Source organism: Anabas testudineus, chromosome 15 (assembly GCF_900324465.2).
Source record: "Anabas testudineus chromosome 15, fAnaTes1.2, whole genome shotgun sequence".
NCBI lineage: Eukaryota > Metazoa > Chordata > Actinopteri > Anabantiformes > Anabantidae > Anabas > Anabas testudineus.
In genome coordinates this window covers 13,118,200-13,139,651 of record NC_046624.1, presented here as the reverse complement: position 1 = coordinate 13,139,651, position 21,452 = coordinate 13,118,200, and the positions used below count along the sequence as shown (strand labels likewise).

The following is a 21,452-nucleotide window of genomic DNA, read 5'->3' as shown; positions in this document are numbered from 1 at the left end:
GACAGTAAAGAGTGTTAAAAACAAACAGAGTATAAAAATTGTCTAATAATAAAAATGTTGTTCCGATTCGTCTCAGGCTTGGTTTCAAATGTGACTCAGTGTTCAGCAGTGGCAGTCCAAGCGTCAGGCATGATCTCCACATGTCGACATGTCGCCATCTCATCTATCATGGAGATGATCTTTGTAACAACCCCGGCGTAATGAAATTGGTGACACACACCGCCATCTGCTATTGATTTCATGCAAATGCTTTTGACAGCTGATGGAGACTTGCATTAGCGCTAAACGGTGCTGTCAGTTGATGAGTTGACAGTTTTGTAGTCATAGCATGTACACTGGTGCAGACAGACACAGACAATGTCAATAATCCTGTAAGAGCTGCTGATGATATATACTGAGCACTTATATTCAATCTGGACAATAAATGTGTTATATGCGTCTTAATCGCATTGCTCTGCATACTTTTTCTTCACGCAAAGATTTTCTTTCATCTACTGAGCTTTTACAAGAATCATTGGGACTGCTCCTCTTACTTTTTCTTACACCACACACATTGACAGCAGCCTTTCCCCCCCTTCCTATCCCACCTCCTCGCCCTATGTTTTTTTTTTTAATCCTTGACACATCATTACATTTCAACTTCACACTCTGCCTTAAACATTAGTCTCTTCTAAAGATATAACAGGCAAATCTAGCTCTGTGACGCCCTTGCATGACTCCATGCATGCCAAATTTAGTTTGGCCCTCCTCGTCCTTCCAACACAATATGGTGAAAGAGGGGAGGCGAGAGCGTGGAAGGAGCGAGTGTCCCCCCCCCCCTTTACCCTTCTTGTAAGGGTTCTCAGTCGCTGTAAGGAAACATGAAACCCACCACACATATCCCATAAATCCTGCGCTGGGTGGGGAGTCTAGCCGAGGGGAGGGGGACAGAGAAAGGAGGGAGAAACTAAGGGGGAGGTATGATAGGGCTGGGTGGGTTGGGGGTGGTGGGGGGGTCGCTGGCACGTTCCAGTCACGCCCGCTTCCCGGCCCGCGGCCAATCAATACCACTTTCCTGTTTTAGAGGCGGGTAATTATGAGGTGGAGAGATTGTGTGACCTCTCACCCCTGCTGCATTACTCGCCTGATATTAAGATAAATTGCCTGATTTTGGGTAAACATATGCTGCAATTCAAACTGTCAGCACTGGTTTGCTCAGGGATAATTTGTATTGATCTCCTGGCTTCTTCCCCATTTTGCTTACTGACCTCATGGATAATTAGAGAAAAAGAGACACGGGGAGGTAAGGCAGGGCTTGCATTTGAATACTTTGTAGAAGAGATGAAGAGCACATGGGAAAGGGGGGCGGAGAGGGGTGGGCAGAGGGAACATTATGGACTAATATAATTTTCATTTTCTCTCATCTTCTGTTCAGATTCAGACAGGCTACATGTTTCGTTCAATTACATCACTTACAGCTCTCTCCCTGCTTGTGCGACATACACAAAGACAGAAACGTTCATTTGTTTGGTTTCATATCTGAGATGATTGGAATTGTAACAAAAGTACGGAAACAAGCGTGATTCTAATTTAACAGCTGATAAGGAAAAGGACTTGAGTGAAATGGCCGTGATAAGTGACAGAACAACGGAGCTGCTGGAGAGTCTGCTTCTCCTTCATGAACGGTCTGGAAGAAAATATTTCTGAATATTTGAGCAATTTTCTCACTCTGGAGAGCGAGTGATCATGTTTCATAATACGAAGAAATGGAATGCATGACTCTTGTGCGCAGCTGTGACCATATCATTTCCAATTTTCAATATCACGCATGCGCACAAGCGTTCATGGCAGGGCTTCAGTGGAATTCCTCTGCCTGGAATGTGCACTTCCCAATCTTATTTTGATCTGACACCTTAATCTGCCTGTCCTTTCACGCCTCTAACACGTTTTCTCTGAGAGCCCCCTTTAGCCGCCTCAGTCGAGCCACTTTAGTTAAAATGTAGAGTGGATGGCGTGTACATGGCATCTGAGTGTGGTCTGCTGCTCCTTCTCCATGTTCTCTAGAAATAGGACATGAGTAACCGCGCTACAGGAACGGTGTAACATGGCCGACGTTGGCAGCCAGAAGTGCTTACATGGCACTACACCGCTGTGTGCCCTCGGTCTATATGGAAGTGGATTGAACACATGTATTGACTTACAGTATCGGGGTATAAACATAGGGAAATGTTTGAGCAAAGCAGTAAATTTAAGGAAATTGTTCCTTGTTAAGTCTATGAGCCTGAATGGAAGCTTGAACAGAGTACTAGCATTCCTGCCAGCCATTACAGCTTATTACGATAACTCTATCTTTCCAGGAGATAAAAACCTAGCCTTGTTGCCATTTGCCAGCTATTACTTTCGCTAATTATACTTAACTGCTTCGAGCTTATCTCCACTCCTCCTACACCATTGAGCAGTTATTTTTTTCTTTCCCCTTAACACAAATTAGAGGTGGAGTGGGAGTTGGAAGGGGAGAGACAGATAAACAGCACAGGCAGAAGTTCATTCAAGTGTTATTGCATTTGTGACTTGTCAAACAGACTAACTGAAGCCTTCTAGGCACCTGCAGACTGTTAGATGGATGCACTTCAGAACAGCATCAACACACATTATGACCTCATCCTGCTGATGCTCAGTAGTTTAGTGGAGACAAGAATACAAGAATATACAAAGTGAACATCTTCTCAGTGTGTTACTATAAGGAGTTAAAATTGAATACTGCTCATACAAAGACAGTAAGATGTTCGGAGGTCATGCTGCTGCTCCACAATATAGATATGTGCCAGTTTGGAGAGAATAGAAAACACGCATGCAGATGTGGAGACCATCTCAGAAAACCAAACCAAACCAAATTGAAAATTTCACAGCAAACCCACGCAAAGCAAACCTCATCTGTTTTAACACTGACCATATCATCTCCATCCACTGTAGCCAGTTATTACTGAGTGATTCCATCTCCAGCAGTCTCAAGATGAACAGGAAATTAAAATTTCAAAGATCTGCAGTTAAGATAAATCAATGGAGACAGATCAATGTTCATTGAAATTTCATGAACTTTGAGCCAATACAGATGAAAAAAACTAGACAGTTACAGTCTCCAGCAGATATTGCTCCTGCAACAGATAAAATGTAATTAACACGGTTAAAAGGGAGCAATGTTACAGATTGCACATCCATAATTTCAGACTCCCTTCATATCGGTTGTATTATTAGAAAGGGCCAAAGACACCTGTTCAATCCTCTTAGATGACATCTAAAGTATGTGTGCCTCTTCTCTAAGGACGTCGGCGGACTTTCTCACATTACCGGCCAACAGAAATCAAATGGGTTCCCTTCACAGCTGATTGCAAGCGCAAATTAATATTGTAAAATGAAGATCAATACATGGACGGGGCACAGATCGATGACGGCTAAATTACGGCCGCATTTTCCCCCTCATTCAAGATGAGTTGTGTTTTCCTCTCAAAGTCAATACCGTGCTGCCTCCCTCATTCATTTCTCAATAAACTTGCCGATGAATTTCAATCAAAATGCAGCAGTGGGGGAAGAGGGGGGGGAGTGTGTGTGTGTGTGTGGGGAGGGGTGGAGTTCTTTTAAAGGCCGTTGGGTGTGGATCATACTGAAAATGGGACAAGAAGAGGAGGTAGAGAAAAAAGGAGGAGGAGAAAAATCCTCGTCTATCAAGAGCCCCCCTCCACCGCTCCACTGTCTGTCTTTCCTGTGGCACAGGACTGATGCTGTGACTTAGTGAGGACAATCCATTTTAAGAGCCATTACAAAACAGACCTCTAACAATTCCGTGGGACAAAAAGTGGGTCCAATTAAAATTAAATCAATGAATACCATCCTTACTGGTCGAACGCACACACCCATACTTTCATTTTTCTCTTGAAAGATACCCACAATGCATTTCACGCAGAGACGTAATAGGGGAAAATACATACTCAACTGCAAGTACTTATTTCAATCAATTTCCCTGAGATGGATTTCACAGGTCACTTGCTGATAACATGCTGTGGAATAATGCCACAGTGTGCTTCTCAAAGCCTACCTGACAAGCTGCCTGACAGCGGGGAAGTGTGAGCACGTGTCACGTCAGCCCTCTAATTGGACACAAGGACCTTCCTCTGCGGAACCTTGTCGTGCTCCACACAAGCTCACAAGGCCTTCAAACCAGGCCCATCTAACTTGGCAACGAGTGTCTGCTCCACTCCTGTGGAGCTAGTGCTAAATACCAGCGTTGTAATGAGACAGGCAGGTATGGGGATATGGCTATTGGATAACATGCTTTGACACATGCTAAAACTGTTGTGCCAACTGGTTACAACCCACTTGACTGTGGCAATGACATTTATAAATGACTATGTCATCCTTTCTCATAGCAGCACTTCATACTGCAGGATAAACTTTTAAAAAATCTGCAGATGAATTTCAAGGAACGATGTGAGTAACTTATTGAAGCACTTTAAATAGACACTGCAGTCATTTAACTGTACATACACGTACTTCTTATTGCGAGTCCGCCTTTAAAGTGGGTCTGTTTACATACTTCCTTGAATGCCTTTGATTATAGCATATCTTTACTGTAGGCCACACCCCATCACTGACCAGTAACCAGTGGAATACCAAACCCAACCCTGCAGGAAAGGAAATGAAAAGGAAACTCTCCATCTGATCAGCTTCTGAGTCTGGAACTTCAAAGTGACAGCAGGGTGGAGAGGAGACGTAAGGAAAGGCCCCATTCACAGGCTGAACAGTGCAAGGCCCTATCTGATGTGCTCCGATAAAGATGTCTCTGTTTGTTTGTTTATTTAATTCTTTTTTTCTTTTTGAGAGAGACGATGTCCAAGACTACACCACATCTCGTTCGTCTTTCTAAGAGTGGAACAGGAAGTGAGTTAAATTTTGGATTTGAGATCTGGATATCACTATTTATATCTCTATATTTAGTTTGTGTGGACATGAATTGTACACGCAAGTAAACACACACATATAAGCTTTTTTTTACATTCTCAAAGTCATAAATTGTAGTAACTAAACAGAGACCTTACTTCTACACTATCAACATCTTCCTTTTCCATCCCTTACGGGGCTGACGTTTCTTGATCTCCACCAGTATTGAGTGAAGCACACATGACCCCTTTGTCCTTATGTTGATGAATGACTGCCTCATACCCATTTTGTCAGATTTTGGTGCAGTGGAGTCGATAGCGTCACCTTGACGAGGAAAGTTTGTGATCCATCAGCCCTCAAGGCTGTCTGGCCTCAACTACGGCCTGGCAAGAGCACCTCACTGTATGGGGCATCTGCTCCATCCAAATCCTTCACCCAGTGTGCTGCAATCTTGCGAGGTCAAACGAATGGCTCTTATTACTGCCGCTTTAAAGTGAGTAAAAAATAAAAAAACAAAAAAAGAAGCGCTTGACTTGTACTAATAGCTGAGAAGCCATGCTGGTCACCAAAGGTCTGAAGACGAAGCACCCTGTCAGTGCCCAGCTTGGGAAATTAGCAAATAATGTTCCCTTCCCCCTGACAAATGTGTGACAGCTCGCCTTCGCCAATCATTCTCTCCTAACGTTATGATGCATGTCCTGGATCCCCACTGGAGGATACAGGCGAAGTTTACTGACCCTCAATTTACCCATGACAAATGGGGTCCTGGTAAATGTGCGTTTTCTGGGGCGCGGAAGGGGTTCATTTTAAGCAATCCTGGTTATGTGGATGTCACTGATTAGGATAAATAGTGGCTGAGTGTGTTAGGACTGCTTGCAGAACCATATTACCAAGGGCCTGCATCGTTGCCCCCGGAGGGGAGCTCTCATGGAAACTTGGCCAAGATAGAAAACCAAAAGCTCTGATGCAATTAAGTGCTTGAATTGGATAAACTGTACGGTCAAAGTTTTTATTTATGATTTACTCTTTCAAACTGTGCCGTAACTGTGCAGTAAAAAGGTTAAGATGCTGCAAATGAGGCTGAAAATTGAGACTTTCTGTTTAAAAACATCAAACCAGCCGTTGCTGTTTGCAGTATTTAATAAAGTGCAAAGTATAATAAAGTATTGACTCAGGTACAGCCAGGACTTTCTCCTTTTGATTTTCTACAACCTTGCTGACAGTTGGTTCTACCAGTCCTATCCTGACCAATGGATAACCAATACATGGATTAGACAGAGGACAAGCTAGCAAGCTCCAAGGGACAATACTTTGTTAGGATGTAAAAGGTATAAACTGTAAAACAGCAAAAATAGCCGACATGTCATTCCTTTAAAAATGTGCCAATTAAAGTACAGATATAAGCTCCTTGAAGCAGTCAGTAAACTACAGCCTAGTAAAGTTTTATAAAGAATGTCTGTTTGTCTCATTAGTGTTTTAAACATTCAATAGCTAATGCCAACAGGATTATTTGACATACACTCCGAGGTCCTCTTTTTCTGAGAATGGATTGTGAGTTTTGGAGCTGGTCCAGGGTACTAACCCGAGCGAGGACGTGTCCCTCTGCTGTTCGAATTGACTGCAGTCTCCTCTGTGTTGACTCTTGGTAATTTGTGATAATTTCTTAAATTGAGCAAGTTAAATCTCCACAATTAGGGTGATGGTGGAAGAAGAGTCAACATGAAAAAAAAAAAAAAAGAAGAAGTCTAAAAACGCACTGCTCTCAACCCGTGCTCTCAAGTCACGCTTGAAGCCATATGCTTTGATAAGTAGACCTTTGATATGCACATGTTCCTCTCCAATATGACACTGGAACATTATGTGCCTTTTAGACAGCTCGGTGCCGCTACATGCCCTTTCGCAGCCCGCGTAATTTGCTATTGTAACTCTAAGTCATTTCAAATCTATTTGCTTTTGCCATTTGTTCAACTACTGTAACACAGAGAGAAAAGCGGTGGTTTGAAACGAGCTGTTTCACTGCTAAATACACGATCTGCTCTCCTGCACCCAATGCATCAGCCCAAGTAGCTACCATCCTTTCACCTAGCAATTACTGTACATATGGATACCTAATTCTGGTGTTATGCATTCTGCTCTCTTTAACAGTTTCATTCTCTCGAGCGTCAACCCTTGTACAATCAAGGTGAGCCACACAGGGAATAGAAGAGCAGATGAACTGGACCTGTCTATTGGTGACTTTCTCTTTTAATTCACCACACTAATCAATTGTACCACCGTTGCCTCCAGGGGTAATTGTATCTTTATACTAACTGGAAGTGAGTAGGAACCCAGCGAAGACAGAGAGGAAGAATGAGGGGGAGGGAATCAACAAAGATAGAGAGAAGGGGACACGTTTTCCCAGTAAAACCTGATGGTAATCATCCCAATCCGCTTAGCCTCTGTGACTAATGGGGTCTGTTCTTAAGGGACCTGGCACTTTCACCAGGGTGCTATAGAAGCCATTAATGTCTTAACTTATACACCTTCTCAGGGCTGTTCAGTAACACATGTACACACAGACACAGACTGGTGCACACACACTTTCTCCCTCGCGCTTGCTCTCACACTCTCTCGCACAAACAGACACACATACACTTACGCAGCCACACTACACTCCTGTTTCATTATCCCGGTGCCTTGTTGGCCTCTGCTCCGCTCCTGCTAGGGAGGTTAAACGCAGGAGAGCTGGGCCAGACTGCATGGTTGGAGGAGAAGGGGACGGATGGCTGGGGGGGGGTAGTGGCGGTGGAGGTTTGGGGAGCAAGAGAGGGGGGACTTGATGAGAAACAGCTGCCCCAGGATGGAGGGGTCTGGATGGGGTTTTGGAGGTGGGGTTGGGGGGGGGGGGGTGGGGGAGAGGGGGGGTGTCCAGCCCCCACTTTGCAATTCTGCTGTGCTCAAGGCCAGGGCTGTGCTGGAGGCTTGGGTTTGCAGGGGGAAGTGAGAGTGCTCTGACTTGGCCCCCATTTCATTCTACCCAGAGCTGAAACAGACAGAGTCTTCCAGGTCAGACAGGTTCTGACCCCCACAACCTCTGTCTCCTCACCAATGATGACAGATAAGACCACCACTTCCTTCTGTTAGCCAAGATAATCAGATCTCTTACTTATAGTGTGACACGAACACCCTTTCTCTCTCTCACATACACATCTCTGTCGTCACTCTGCTCACTTTCTCTCCTACCAAACACTCTTGAGAATAACTTCAGACACACTCATGCACTTAACCTAGATATTGCTTTTCTAATCTGATTCATAAAAAATGAAACCACGTTTTGCCTTACAAAATCAGCAAATTAGCAGAAAGCATTATCTGCCTCACAACAGGGTAGATAAAGAGAATTGGGAGAATGAGTTATCCTGACAGCTTGGGTTTAACAGAGCTTGGCAGTGCCCTGGTATGATGGCAGTTCAGAGGGGGATTGAGTTGCACTTGTAGGAGCCCTGTTATAAAACTCCTTTTCGCCAGCAGTTCAGATCTCACACTTCTAACATTTAGCAAGCAGAGCCCTGGTTAGTTCATTATAAGCACCAAGACTTGGGGTTAAGGGGTCCATCCAGAGGGAGGAGAGGCAGGGGGGGACAGGGGAAACCTGTAGAAATAGAAGGTGAGAGGAAGAAAAGGTTTTGACTCACCAGTATAGACAAATCTCCCAGGGGCACCTTTGCAGAACTGCTTAGACTTGTAGGACAGCGTGACTTCCACAACACCGGGAATGTGCCGAGGTGGAGTCTGGACGCGGATGGCGTGGGGAGTTATCAGCTGCATTACAATAAAAAGAAATAATGAGCTCTCTGCAATAGCAAGCCACCAAGTGGCTAGAACATTTGCCTTAGCAGTTTTGAATAAAATAAATATCTAAATATGTTTTCATATAAATCATACCTCGCTCCATACAAGCATGGTGCCAAACACGACTTGTAGGCCATCAAAAAAGTTGTCCCCTATGATGATGACAGTGGCTCCTCCAGTGGTCCATCCCTCGCTGGGGCTGATAGCCTTGATGCATGGGGTGGCTGCTTATCCAAGACAAAGAGAAGAGCAAATTCAGCACCTAGCCTTCAACACTCAGGCCCATGTCTCTTTCCACACATACACATTGCTACATCACCTCTACATTCAGCCCTCCATGTCTCCCTCACAAAGACATATCATGGAAATTGCCCCCGGAAAAAAAAATGATGGATTTGTCCTTTAAGGCATGAGAATCAAAATCATTTATCAGCGCGCTGGAGTGGTGTAGTTAAGCAGACCCTTCAAATGGTCCACTTCACAAAGGCTAAACGCCGGGCTCGCCAGGAAAATGATTTGATGGAGCAAATTATGTGTCAGGGCAAATGTAGCTATCAGAATTGATTAAGCGTACACCTACGTGTACAGTAAAATTTCAAAGTTGAGCACATCTTAAATGAGTCAAGAATACAGGCTGTTAAAGTGGAAATGACAAGCTAAAGCTTTGCTGCTTCATGTTATTTCATTACTTTTGTTCTGCATATGCAGTACAGTGTAGGCACACTGAGCGTAGTTTCAGGTTTCATAACGTGAAATGTACTCATGAATTATTCAGATTACGTTTTTTTTTTCCTTTCCTTTTGTGATCGATTCAATCCATTTCATATTGTTTATTACAATGCTTTTCATCTGGCATGACTTCTGCTACATAGCTCTGCCATTCATCAACAGTCTGGGTTGTTATTATAATCTAATTTGAGTGATCTGGTGCCTCACATTCACTGTCATTTGATGCATTACCTTAATATGGTGTTCAGCACAACACCGTGTTTACAACAGAAATAGCATGACAGCTAGCCATAAAATAGCAATATCAAATTTAATCTATATCCATCAATATATTTTAATACACTATGAACTGTGCGTGTTTTTCCTACTCCTCAAAATGCGAGCAACTATTTCAGCAAGTTCCCTTCTTCTTTACAAGCTCAGTTGTAATTCTCTATTATCCTTTCCATCCAGTAAGTAAATCACAGTCGGCCATTGTTGTATGGATCACCTCAGACAAGACATCTCCCTTTGTTTGCCTTGCTGTTGGGTCTGTTCAGGTCATGTTTGCTCTTTCTCCCTGCCCATAAAGTGCACACACACACATCGGTACTACAGGGAATCTGACTTTAACAGGCGCTGTTGACTTCATGCTAATCACCTCGTACAGATTTTCATTTGTGAGGCCTGGAGGAGTGACATTTGCTTTCCTTAATTGCGAAGCGGAGCGTCTGAAAGAGGACTAACCCTCTATGGGCATGCTGGGCCCCCTCTAAGGGCCTGACCTTCATCAGTGCGGACGATTACAGCAAATAATTCACCCTTCAAAATTACTGTAAACAAATTGACTTTGGGGATGAGAGAGAGGGGGGCAGGAAGGAGGGGGAGGCAAAAAGAGGGCCTGATGGTGACGGTGACTGTTGGGGGGCAGCTGCAGCCTGAAACCTACGACAGGCATACACAATCACACACACAAACACAGGCGCAACACCTCGGAAATCCCAGTGCCCCCTCCCACACGCAGAAGGACCCATGGAGAGGCAGCGACTGAGGCCCTAAGCCGTCCACCCTTCTGCCTAAAAATTTGCATATGTCTCAATGCACAGACAGAGAGGGGAGCATGTGCTGAATGGGGACCGTGGCGAAGTGGATTACACAGTCAGCGCAGGCGATCTGATGACAGACACGCACAATGCCCCCTCAGCAGATGATAGGTATCATGAGGAGTGGACGGATGAGGATGCAAAGAGTCAGTCTGCCGGTTTGAGTGTTGCATCACTAAGTCTTTGCAAACTTCGGGCTGGAGTAGAGAAAATTCACTCGATTTGAATTCATATGTCACAGCTTGTTTGGGTTTTTGGTGCTGAAATGTCACACTGGCTGTTTGTTTGTGCGGTCGAATTTATTTCCAGATCGGCTGCTCCATGAAATGACCCCAGGCAGCCGATCTGTGATCTGTCCTAATGTTGTTCCTCTATGGTTAGGGTTATCCGTAACGGACGTCAAAACTGATCCAAGATCTGAGCAGAGGAGGTTCCATCTCTACTATTGTGACACTCAAACAGGTCTGATGTGGCCCTGCGAAGCTGTCCTTTGTTCTGCCTGCTGAAATGTGTTGTAATTGTGCTGTGGGATGTCCAGATGGTCGGTTGATAGTGCAGCTGATGGGATTATACCTTTTACCTCTCCCTGGGCCATCTGTTCCCTTTGACTCTCTCTCTCTCTCTCTCTCTCACTCACTTTCTCTCCCTCACTCTGTCTCTTCCTCACTCTCAACCTCTCTCTCTCACACACTCTCTTCTTCTCTTTCTCCTTTCCTCCTCTCTTCTTCCCCCCTTCCTTCCCCCTCTCTTTCTTCCTCTTAGGCCCAGCAGTCTGGATTCACTTGTCTTTATTGCATAAACCCTAACAGCATTACAGCCACTTGGCATGCAAATGAGGCAGGCGCTGCAGGCTCTATGCTGAGTCTCCTATATTGTCTGGGGCTCTATAATGGTGGAACTGAGCTAAGGAACGTGTGTGTGTGAGTGAGAAAAGGAGAGAGATAGAGTCTGTGTGTGTGTGAGCTGTCCATGCGTGTCTGTATGTGTGTGGGGGGTGAAAGGCTTGGCTATTTGTGACCATGTTTATGCACCTATGAGCCTGAATCTATACATGTTTGAGTGACAGGCAGCCACAAAGCACATTCATGTCTGAATGCATAAGATGCTTGTTTTGTAACAATCCACACAAGTGAACAAAAATGTCACATGGTGGGATTCAGTCTGTCATCCACAGGCCATCCCATCTCTCCACCAATAGGGGGCAGCACCTCTTGATCACTGGCAGGCAGTCGGTTGCAAGTGCAATGTTGAGCTGAGAGAAGGATGCCTCTCTGGTTCAGCCACACAGTCAGTCACATATCTGAGGCTTCTCCGCAAGTGAACTCCCAGGGAAGAATGTGTTGCTAATTTAAAGCACGCTGTCTGTCTGCTTGCTCGTTGTCAGAGCGCTATGGAGGGCATGGCTGGAATTATATTTTATGACTTTATGTGTCACATCTCTGTTTGTTAAAGGTGACTCAAAGCGAGCAATAGTTGTTGATGCATGTTAAATTAGTTTGTTATGGAGCTGAGCCTGGGAGGTGAGTAAAAAAAAAAAAAACACACATCTCAACTTGTGAGAGCGCACACGGTTAAACAGAGGGAAGGAGTATTAAAGTTATTAGACAAAGACATGTTCAGCTGGGCGGTTGACAATAGCTTATTTTCTTGCTTTACGGGGCGTCACTCTGCTGCTTTGAAGAGTGTGGTGAAGAGAGGAATAAAAGGATGGGTTGAGGTAACCTGTAAGGAACACAAGCACACCCACACACATACAGACACACACACAAAGCACAGGGGGTCCCACGGGAGCCGGGGAACATGGAGGCGAGGGCTCAACCTCCTTAATTGCTCTCCTCATTAAGAAACTGGTTGCTAGGCGATCCACACCTATCGTGTCATAAACGTGAAACACACAAACAGAACGTCAGCGAACATAATGACTTTGGTGCTCCGGGCAGGACTTTAATTATTTGATTTTGTTCTCCAGTAGAGGAGTCATTAATAAAGACAAAAACAAATAGATTAGCTTTTTCCCCCACTAGGACTGGAGAGCACTGAGATATATTAATTGTCTAGTCTTTTTTTTATTAGTTGTTGTTGTATTAAACATTACATTTGCTTTTGGTGATGGTGGTAATGCCCCTTAATGTGTAGAGAAGCTTGTTTTAGTCAGTGGTGTATATAAACTGTTTGCCCAGCCATAATTGGCTCTTGAAATCTGAAGATAAGCAATTTGCACAATTGGCCCAAGTCAGTTCTCCCCTTTTTTTCTTACAATGTTTCAGCTGTGTGTGCTCCCATCTGCAACTGGAAGCCACGAGGGTCATAAGGTTATGTTTAGTGCATTTTACTTTTTGCATTTCCCATGGTTTGGTGGTCCTTCTTTTCTCTCTTTTGGCTAAGCAGGCAATCAGTCTATCATATGGAATCAGTTGGAAGAAAAACAGTAAGTTCTGTTTTTCTCATAGGCCCCCCCCCCCCCCTCCCCACCCAACACACACACACACACACACACACACCATCAACCCACTATTCCCTCCTCCCTCCTTCTCCTTCCTCCCCCTCTTTTCAGCTCTCTCACAGCTAAATCTGCAGAACCCAATGACAGGAAATTGACCTCACAGCCAAATTCTTAAGCAATTTGATCATGTTTCACATGGGCTTTTAGGACGAATGTAGGTGCATTAGGAGACGGGAAGTAGTATAATACTTTTACATCATAAATTAGTCTTGAGGATTATCAGCATCATTAGTGATATTGAAATGAGAAATACACCGAGTAATGCGAACTATTTCTATTTGAGACGTAACAATGAATGAGGGAGGCAAAAAGCAACTTAAAAAGTAAAAATGAAAGAGATGGAGGAACAAAGGTTTCTAAGGAACTAGAAGCAACTACAGTAGGTGTGTGATTTGTGAAGTGGGAGGGCGTCTGAGAGAAACTAAGGGAAAAAGGAGCGTAGCAAATTATAAGATGTAAAAATGTGCCTACCATTCTCCAGATAAGGAGGCGTACCTTCTGAAGGGTCGAGTCTGCGAGCCCTTCGCCCATGCTTGGAATTGTTGTGTACGAACATGTTGTCAGAGACAGCCAAGACATGGCCGTCCACATTGACAGTCGTCGATACGACAACCTGCAAGAAGAGTGAAGGTTAAACATGAAATTCCTGTATGTTTGAAGGATAAATATATATATATACATATATATATGTATATATATTTATCGGTTCCATGTTCTGGGAAAAGTAGATACTTGAAAGAAACTGTTGTGTCCAGGTACATGCCTGTGTGATATTGATTACTATTGTCCAACCTCTGAAAGTGGTTGTTCTCTGGACATATCACATTACAGCTACCCTGCTTCTCTGCCATTTTGCTTTTTAGTGTCTTGCATTTGTGTACAGCTAATTGACTTTTCAATCACTAAAATACCATTTCCGTTTACCCACTCTACCAACTGTCATCATAGCCCAAGCTCAGAATTATTGATCAGCTTGTCCATCTATTTGAGGATGGAAGGCCTCGCTTTTAAAATATTACTGGAGTCATTAGCAACTCAACTGTACTCCATCCCATCACTCAACAAACATTTTACTAGGATCAGATTCCAAGCCACACTCCATATTTCATAAAGCTTATTTTTGTTGTTGTTTTTTGGCCACCACATCTCAAAACAGTGAGCCGCATGTGAATAGCCAAAGTGTTTCTGAGCCGGAAACAGAGAGCCCCTGTCAGGTTTGCTTCGCCGGTAAGTGACCTCAGTGCAGCAGTGGAATTTGAGGGGGGGTGGCTTTTTTTGGTTGGTTTGGGAAGGGTGGGGGTAGAGGAGAGAGAAGGGGAAGTGAAAGAGCTCCATTCTTGTGAGCAGGTTCAGACCTGGGCCAAGCTGAGGATGATGGATTGGGCCCTCTCTGGCCTCCAGCTGGTTTTTGGGGGTAATAAGTGGAGTGGAAGGCATGCAGAATACACAACTTTGGCCAGAGAAACACCTATAGTGGAGCATCTGGGAAATCTATTTGGGGAAAAATGGCATACTAACTGCTGGACTGAAGACGAGCGATGATCATCAGCAAAGCAATCCAGAGTCTTGTTGTTTTAGACTTAATGCGAACATTTTCAAAAAAGCGCGATACTGCAACTTAGTTCTTGCATTCTTTTTGACACGTAGGAGTGAGAGGTGAAAGCCCTTGGTGGCTGTCATGCATCAGTCCACATTCACCCTGAGGGAAGATTTGAGAAGGCAGGTGAAGTCTGATGGTGGTGACATCAGGAGGGGACACCTTGTCTTGTCTGTTTCATGTCTGGGCTTCCTCCTGGAGGTTGCTGGCTTGTGTGTCTATCAGACAACAGTGCTGTCAGAGACAGACGCCCTCCTGTAGTTTGTTGTTGTCCTTATAGGACAAATCACACTAAACTCTCTCTCTCTCACCTTGACCTAGTGGGCTGTTTGTGGGGAAAATGTGCACGTAGGATGGATGGATGGCTGGATAAATGGATCAGCAGGGGGTCAATAATTTCAAGCTTCAACAACTTGACACATTAGAAGCAAGAAGGTTAAAGAAGCTGTAAAAGTTATCAGTGGTCATGTGCATTTAGTATAAATCACCATTTATCAGCTTAGAATAATGATGGTTCTCAGATACTTTAAGATGGTTTCCATTGGCTATTTAAAGAATTGCATGCAGCCTTAAGAGTATGCGTACAATATGTGGGTAACTATGAGAAAACAAATATATGCACTCCTTGCGTGTATGTACATCCTTCCACATGTGTTAGCGTGCATGCACATATGTGTGTATAAGGAGATATGTTTCCGCTGCCAGACAGATCCTGAGTTAACACTGTTGTTACATGTGGTTGGATCGTCCTCCCCTCTGCGCTGAGGCTCAGAAAGCTGTCAGGAACACAATTGATGGCACTCTTAAATCCTATATCCTTATTTGTGTCAGATGGTATTCCCTAATAAATATTCTGTCCAGAGCACACAGGACACAAAATCCTTCACTCTCTTTTTCCCTGGGTTTTGCTTCCTTCAGTGCCAGTAACCGAATTGTATTCATATGTGTGTCGATGTGACTTAGTGCAGTGCAGTTGTGTGCGCGAATGTGCCTGCCAAGGTAGAGACAGACAGTGAGAGACAGAGACAGAAATAGACAGAGCATATGTGTGAAATAGATTTTAGTCACCTGGAATCTGCGCATGTCTCGTGGATTGCCTGCATTCTTCAGACAGTTCTGATTGCACTTGAGAAAGAACTTGAGGAAGAATCTGAAAAAGAGCACAAAACAAAACCAAAAACGTTTAAATGATGTCTTATAATATAATATTTAAATAAGTTTTCTCAGACACGTCTGATCCATTCATCCAGTCGGTCAGAAACAAACGTGACTTTACCCTTTTTTTTACTATTCACTCAAAATCAAGCGCATCAGTCTCTTTGTCATCTCATCCCCTCACCTGAGTTCATGGGTCTTTCCCAACACCCATCTGCCACTAACATACAGGAAGTCACTTGATATTCCACCCACCTCTTTAATCCCAGGACACCCCCTGTGCAATTAAAGTTCTCTTGTTCAATAGGGAAGCAAATGAGGCCCACCTGTGACCAGGTCTTGTTTGAAGAGCATCAGGGATAAAGGACCTAACAAGGTGAGAGCGCGCCACAAAACTTATAGTCCTGTCAGGCAATTAGGCGGACACTCCTGGGACCACCGTATGCCACACACACAGACACACATGCGTAACGCATACACACACCCATGCACTTGTGGGTGGGTGAGGCAATTATGCCACAAATTACAACCTGGCTAATCGTCTCTGAACAAATGTCACGTCTGAGTGAGATCTGGGCTTGGTTAGTTTGTAAGCTGCCTTTCCTCTCCTGCTTCCTCTCGAGTATCCCTGAATTTATTGATAAAGCTGCGTATTGAGAGCTGTATATCAGCCGTATAGCCTCACAGACATAAAATAGTTAAGGAGAGGAAGATTAACAACAAAGTCAGTAAGAAAAATTGTCTGAATTGTAGCCTATTGTGTAAAATCTTACACAACCACACAGAATAAACAATGAAATTGACTTGTTTTTGCAAACCCTCCCCACAGAAACATGACTGATTGTGCCTTTGCTTTCTTCAATTCATTATAAATACCGTGTAGTGATATTTATTTTTCATCACATTGCACTAGCATTACTATATGCAATGCTGTGGTTTTCATTGTAATACTAACTTGGCTCACAGAATCACAGCGGCTCGTTGGATTACCATAGATTGCACCATAGATTGCATGGCCATTTCATTCAGCTAAATACAGTGGCTTGTGTGGCCTGTGAGGACGCTTTCACAACACTTAAGACTTCTCGTTCGCCCAGTGGGATCCGGGCCAGGCCATAAATCAGAGTCTGCAATGACCCTTCTAACCCTGGCCACATTAACACATGCACTGGTCATTTAGAAGTGTTCTTCAATAGACTCCTATACCTTGTGCTTTACCGAGGGCCCAGGAGGGAGAGGAGAGGTGAGAAAATATTTTCACTCCGCATCCAAGGAGCTTTGGCTTAGACATCAATAAAAGACGTTTTAACCCATGCCAGAATGCTGATTGCCTGTCGGTGTGTGGTGAGGCCATAAAAAACCTGACTTGTCATTAGTGCATTTCGCTTGATTGTGTTCACTGTGTTTTCGGGTTGCATCTGTTGGCTGATCATCAAAATGACCATTATGTACTCTAATTCCCTGACCCTGTTTTTATTTCCCCAAAGAGTCATAATGTAGAGCAGCAGACATGTGCGGAAAGCAGACCTGAAATACGACTTTTATTTGTCTGTCGCCTCTCATACAGATTGGGTAAGGCCAGCGCGCGTGTGTGTGTGTGTGTTCATGCACATCTACACTTGTATATGTGTGTGTGAGCATGCGTATGTACATGCAACACCCGTTGGTAGACTAATTTATGTCACAACCAGAGATAGAATACATTTCCTCAGCAAGCACTTCATGAAAGAAACGCGTTCTTTCAAAGTTAGTCTTGTCTCTTTCCTCGGATACTTTAATGCTTTCACATACAGTTTTTACTAGAGTGAAAGCAAAAGTTAAGAAACAATAAACACATGAAATTGAGTGCCCACGCTATCATAAAGTAGCTCCTTTATGTTTACTGTTATGAAGGCAATTAAGCACAATTTCTCTGCTAAAAAGATAAGCTTAATTTTCATAGTCCACAACAGTGGCAGTGCTATAGCATCCATTACATTTGAGTTGGTTAAGATTCTCCATGAGCACAGTGCAAATTGGTCCTTGGTGAAAAGGAGAGCAATTAAGACAAGGCCCCGCTTTCTCTCTTTTACTTCTTAAATATCTACAGAAGTTTGTGCTGGTGTTTTGGCACGCACAGAGACAAAAGGAGGTTGTTTAATTGTTTTTTAATGGGATATCAAGTCGTCGCTGCCATTAGATGTTGGCAATGGAGGGCAAAGGGGGATAGAGAGAAAGAATGAACTGCAATTAGGTTTGATTAAAGCTATCCTTCTCAATAATCAGCTGTTCTGACAGGACAGGGGGACCCTGGTGGCCGCTGAGATGGAGGAAGGTGTTGAGTGATATTAAGGCCAATGAAGGGGATATTAACATGGCTAATTAAAGCTCTTCCAAAGCCGGGAAAGGAGGCTCTCAGTGGACCGCACTGGATGAAATAATCGGCCAAGGCAGCTATCAGTTGGAGGAGAGCGAAAGGGAGTGAGGGAAAGGGTGGGGTGTAGTCCATCCGAGGGAAGGGGGGAGTATAGGGAGGGATAGTGGGAGGCGTAAAGGAAAACTATGAAGTGTGAAGAAAGACAAAGAGGAAGACATCGACAGGCATATAGAAAAAGACTTCCAGGGCAGCCACAGAAGCTCATTTTGACATCAACCTTCTCTGTCTGCATGCCCGAAGTCTGCCAGTATAACTAAGACCTGACATCAGCTTTTATCTCCGACAGCTCGTCATACAGGTCCACAAATCAACGTTAAAACAATCCCGCTCATGCCTTGGTAAAGGCAATTAATACGATTCTCCTGTAGTACCTCCATGCTCGCCCACTGCCGAAGCTACTAATCATGCCATAATGATTTCTCTCCCTCTGGTCAAAGGGGAAATGGATTGTCTCTTTAGTAATGCAGCAGGCTCTGCGCCTTCCACTCCCTGGCTTCACAGACCCGGTAATTGAGGAGAAAAAGGCCGACTTTGGCACTTTGACTGATTTGAGGGCTGCTAGACCCTCTTATCTTTACTCTGATCATTTTAGGCTGACACTCAAAGGAAGACCCATCGCCCTAATTCTAGCTCACCCTCTCCCATCATCAAACAGGCGGGGAATAAAAAAAAAAGAAGAGATGGAGAGAAAAAAAACAAACAGGGAAGGTGAGGAAGGCCTTCTCTCATTTAAATGGCCAACTTAATTGCCGGGTTGATGTCACTCATGGATAAATGTCCATCCCTTTGATTTGAATGAAGAGGGCAAATAAGGATAATGTTGTATTATTAGGAGGGCTGTGGAAGCTAGCTGTCCTGTCAATTTCATTCACCCATTCATTTTTTGATTTGTACTATAATTTAATGGCTTTTAAAAATGTACAGTTAATTCTGAAGTATTCAAAATGATGATCACTCGCTGGTTTCTTACATTACGTCCTTGAGAGAATTTATTTCCTCAAAAGTACACCTTATTCTTATTGTGTTAAAGGGTTTGTATTTGTTTAGGCTGTTACACAATACACTGACAGATGGCCACAGTATCTGTAAGAGTCAGGTATTGACAACTCTAAGCTCCTGATTGGTGCCCCGGCACTAATGACTAGCATGCAGTGTCCACAGCCGGCAGCCATGACAGTGAGGTCATCCGTTGCAGGGTGGTGAGTATCGATCACCACCCAGCTCCAGCCCATCAGGCCCCAGCTGCCTTCCAGACTCAATGGGCCCCTGTTACAGGAGCCCTGTAAGAAATGGCTCCCAACACCAGACTACAATCTGCTGACACCAGATCTCTATGCTCAGATAGTAGTACACGGGTCAATAGCGTATCGGATTTCCAAAACGCCAGGGTCTTAATGTCAAGCCTCCTGCCTTCTCTACCTACTGCTCCGGTTATTAGGCAGTCCACTGAACTGCATTCAGATCCCTGTTGTGACAAGGCGGAGCAGGTAAAACGAGAAATAGAGACACTTATAGATCTTAATCTTCCCGAACACTTATTTATGCAACTGAGTGGACTTGGAAATATATGCCAGTTAAGTCCTTGGGAGGCTGAGCCAAGCCGCATGGCCATTTCTGTCGTATTCTGGTTCGCCGCTGTCTTCTCTCGTCAAGCAGAGCTGTTTTTCTCGCCTTAGCTGAAGTAAACCACAGCACATTAACAATATTTGCTCTACCCCTGTACAAGCGCCGAGGGACCAGACCCACAGATCCTATCACTTCTTTATCAGGGAACAAGTGCCTCACTATCCAACCTTATTGGGTTTGGGAGATTAACCCCTTCCATTCACAGACTCTGCCCATCTCCTCCGAGAGCAGCAAGGCAGATGTCACTGTGATTATTATTGTTCGACATCAAATATCCCAACTACACGTCTTGGAGAATTTATTGGGTATTTCCAAGGCCATTTTGTTTTTATTTCTTTATTTTTGCACCTGCACCATATTTCTGTTAGTGGTGTGTGTGTGTGTGTTGTGGGGGTGTCACAAATAATTTATGTGCTTCCACTGCTATCTAACATGTAGCTGTGTCCCTCCATTCATTCCTCTTTACCCTCTCCTCCACCATCCTCCTTTCTCTCTAATGGGCAGAGTGGCATTGACATTATTTCACTTGAGGATCCCTCACTCTGTCAATCCCTCTTCATTTACTCCATGGCTACAGGACTCATTATGGTATCTCTTCCTGCTTCTCTCTCTTGTACTCTCACTTATTCTCCTCACCTCCTGTCTCGCTCACTAGCTCTCTCTCTCTCTCTCTCTGGACACTGTTAGTTTCTTACTTAAGAGAATCGCTCGTCTTCACAAATGGTTTCACGTCAAACCTACTCCTAGCTAGCCCCTACTGATTCCCTTCAGGCTTTGGCGCAGGTTTACTGTAACAGATTAGACAAAGACGCCGAGCTCCTGCTAACTATCCATCACTTGCTAACAGTAGACTAAGGCTGTGTGCTTTATGCAGCTTTTAGCTCCAGCCCGCCACATACTGCATGTTTAGCCCCGAGCTTTCTCTCTGCCTCTCCCGGCCTCTCACATCAAGATACTGCTGAGGCTGTGTACTGTTGCATGCTGTTCTTTGTTTTACTCTGAATCCGGCTTTTCTCTACCAGGACTTTGAACACAGCATAATAAGACACAAAACATAAATAATTCTGCGTTGTTTTGTATCGCATGGCCCTGTTGTTAAAATGAATCAAACAGGGGTTGCTGCTATAGAGCCAATATCAACTACAAGCAAACTGAAATTCATAAATATTACTAAATCTCCACCAGCACATAAAAACCTAGTGATGATGATTATTGATAATGACTACAACAGTCTCAACAACATAAGTCGCACGGGTGCTGACATTACAAAACAAATCACATGTTTACTTTGCTCACCACACAGCAGACAGGTATCTCTTGGTTATTTTTGCACAGAAGAAATAAGAAGAAATATGGTGCTTTGATTACTGGTCAGCATTGGAGCTCAAAGCCTTAAGGAAATACCAGTCAGCACCTCCCCGCACTAGTGAGATGGAAGATAAGCATATGTTGGAGTAGCTGGCCTGGGTGAATAGTGGTATTTAGGGTGTTGGAACGTGGGGTTCTGTAAGGCCCCAAAGCCGTTCTACAATGAGAGCCATACAGTGCTGTCTTTCTCTTGTGGCACCTTGGAGTGATCAGACCCAGGCAAGACGCAGG

At 44.1% G+C, this 21,452-nt stretch overlaps 1 protein-coding gene across 6 annotated transcripts in view; it reads right to left on the bottom strand.

The window, feature by feature from the left end:
• Positions 1-21,452, bottom strand: part of LOC113158950 (transcription factor COE3) — a 67,488-nt gene that overhangs the window by 12,231 nt on the left and 33,805 nt on the right. For 2 of the 6 annotated variants that reach the window (XM_026355345.1, XM_026355347.1), the window contains exons 7-10: positions 15,725-15,806; positions 13,531-13,672; positions 8,839-8,972; positions 8,589-8,715 (exon numbers count right to left, since the gene is read on the bottom strand). In XM_026355345.1, the coding sequence (XP_026211130.1) occupies positions 8,589-8,715; positions 8,839-8,972; positions 13,531-13,672; positions 15,725-15,806 (485 nt within the window). The remainder of the gene's footprint in view (positions 1-8,588; positions 8,716-8,838; positions 8,973-13,530; positions 13,673-15,724; positions 15,807-21,452) is intronic. The other 4 variants (XM_026355346.1, XM_026355349.1, XM_026355348.1 and 1 more) reach the window with 3 other exon arrangements.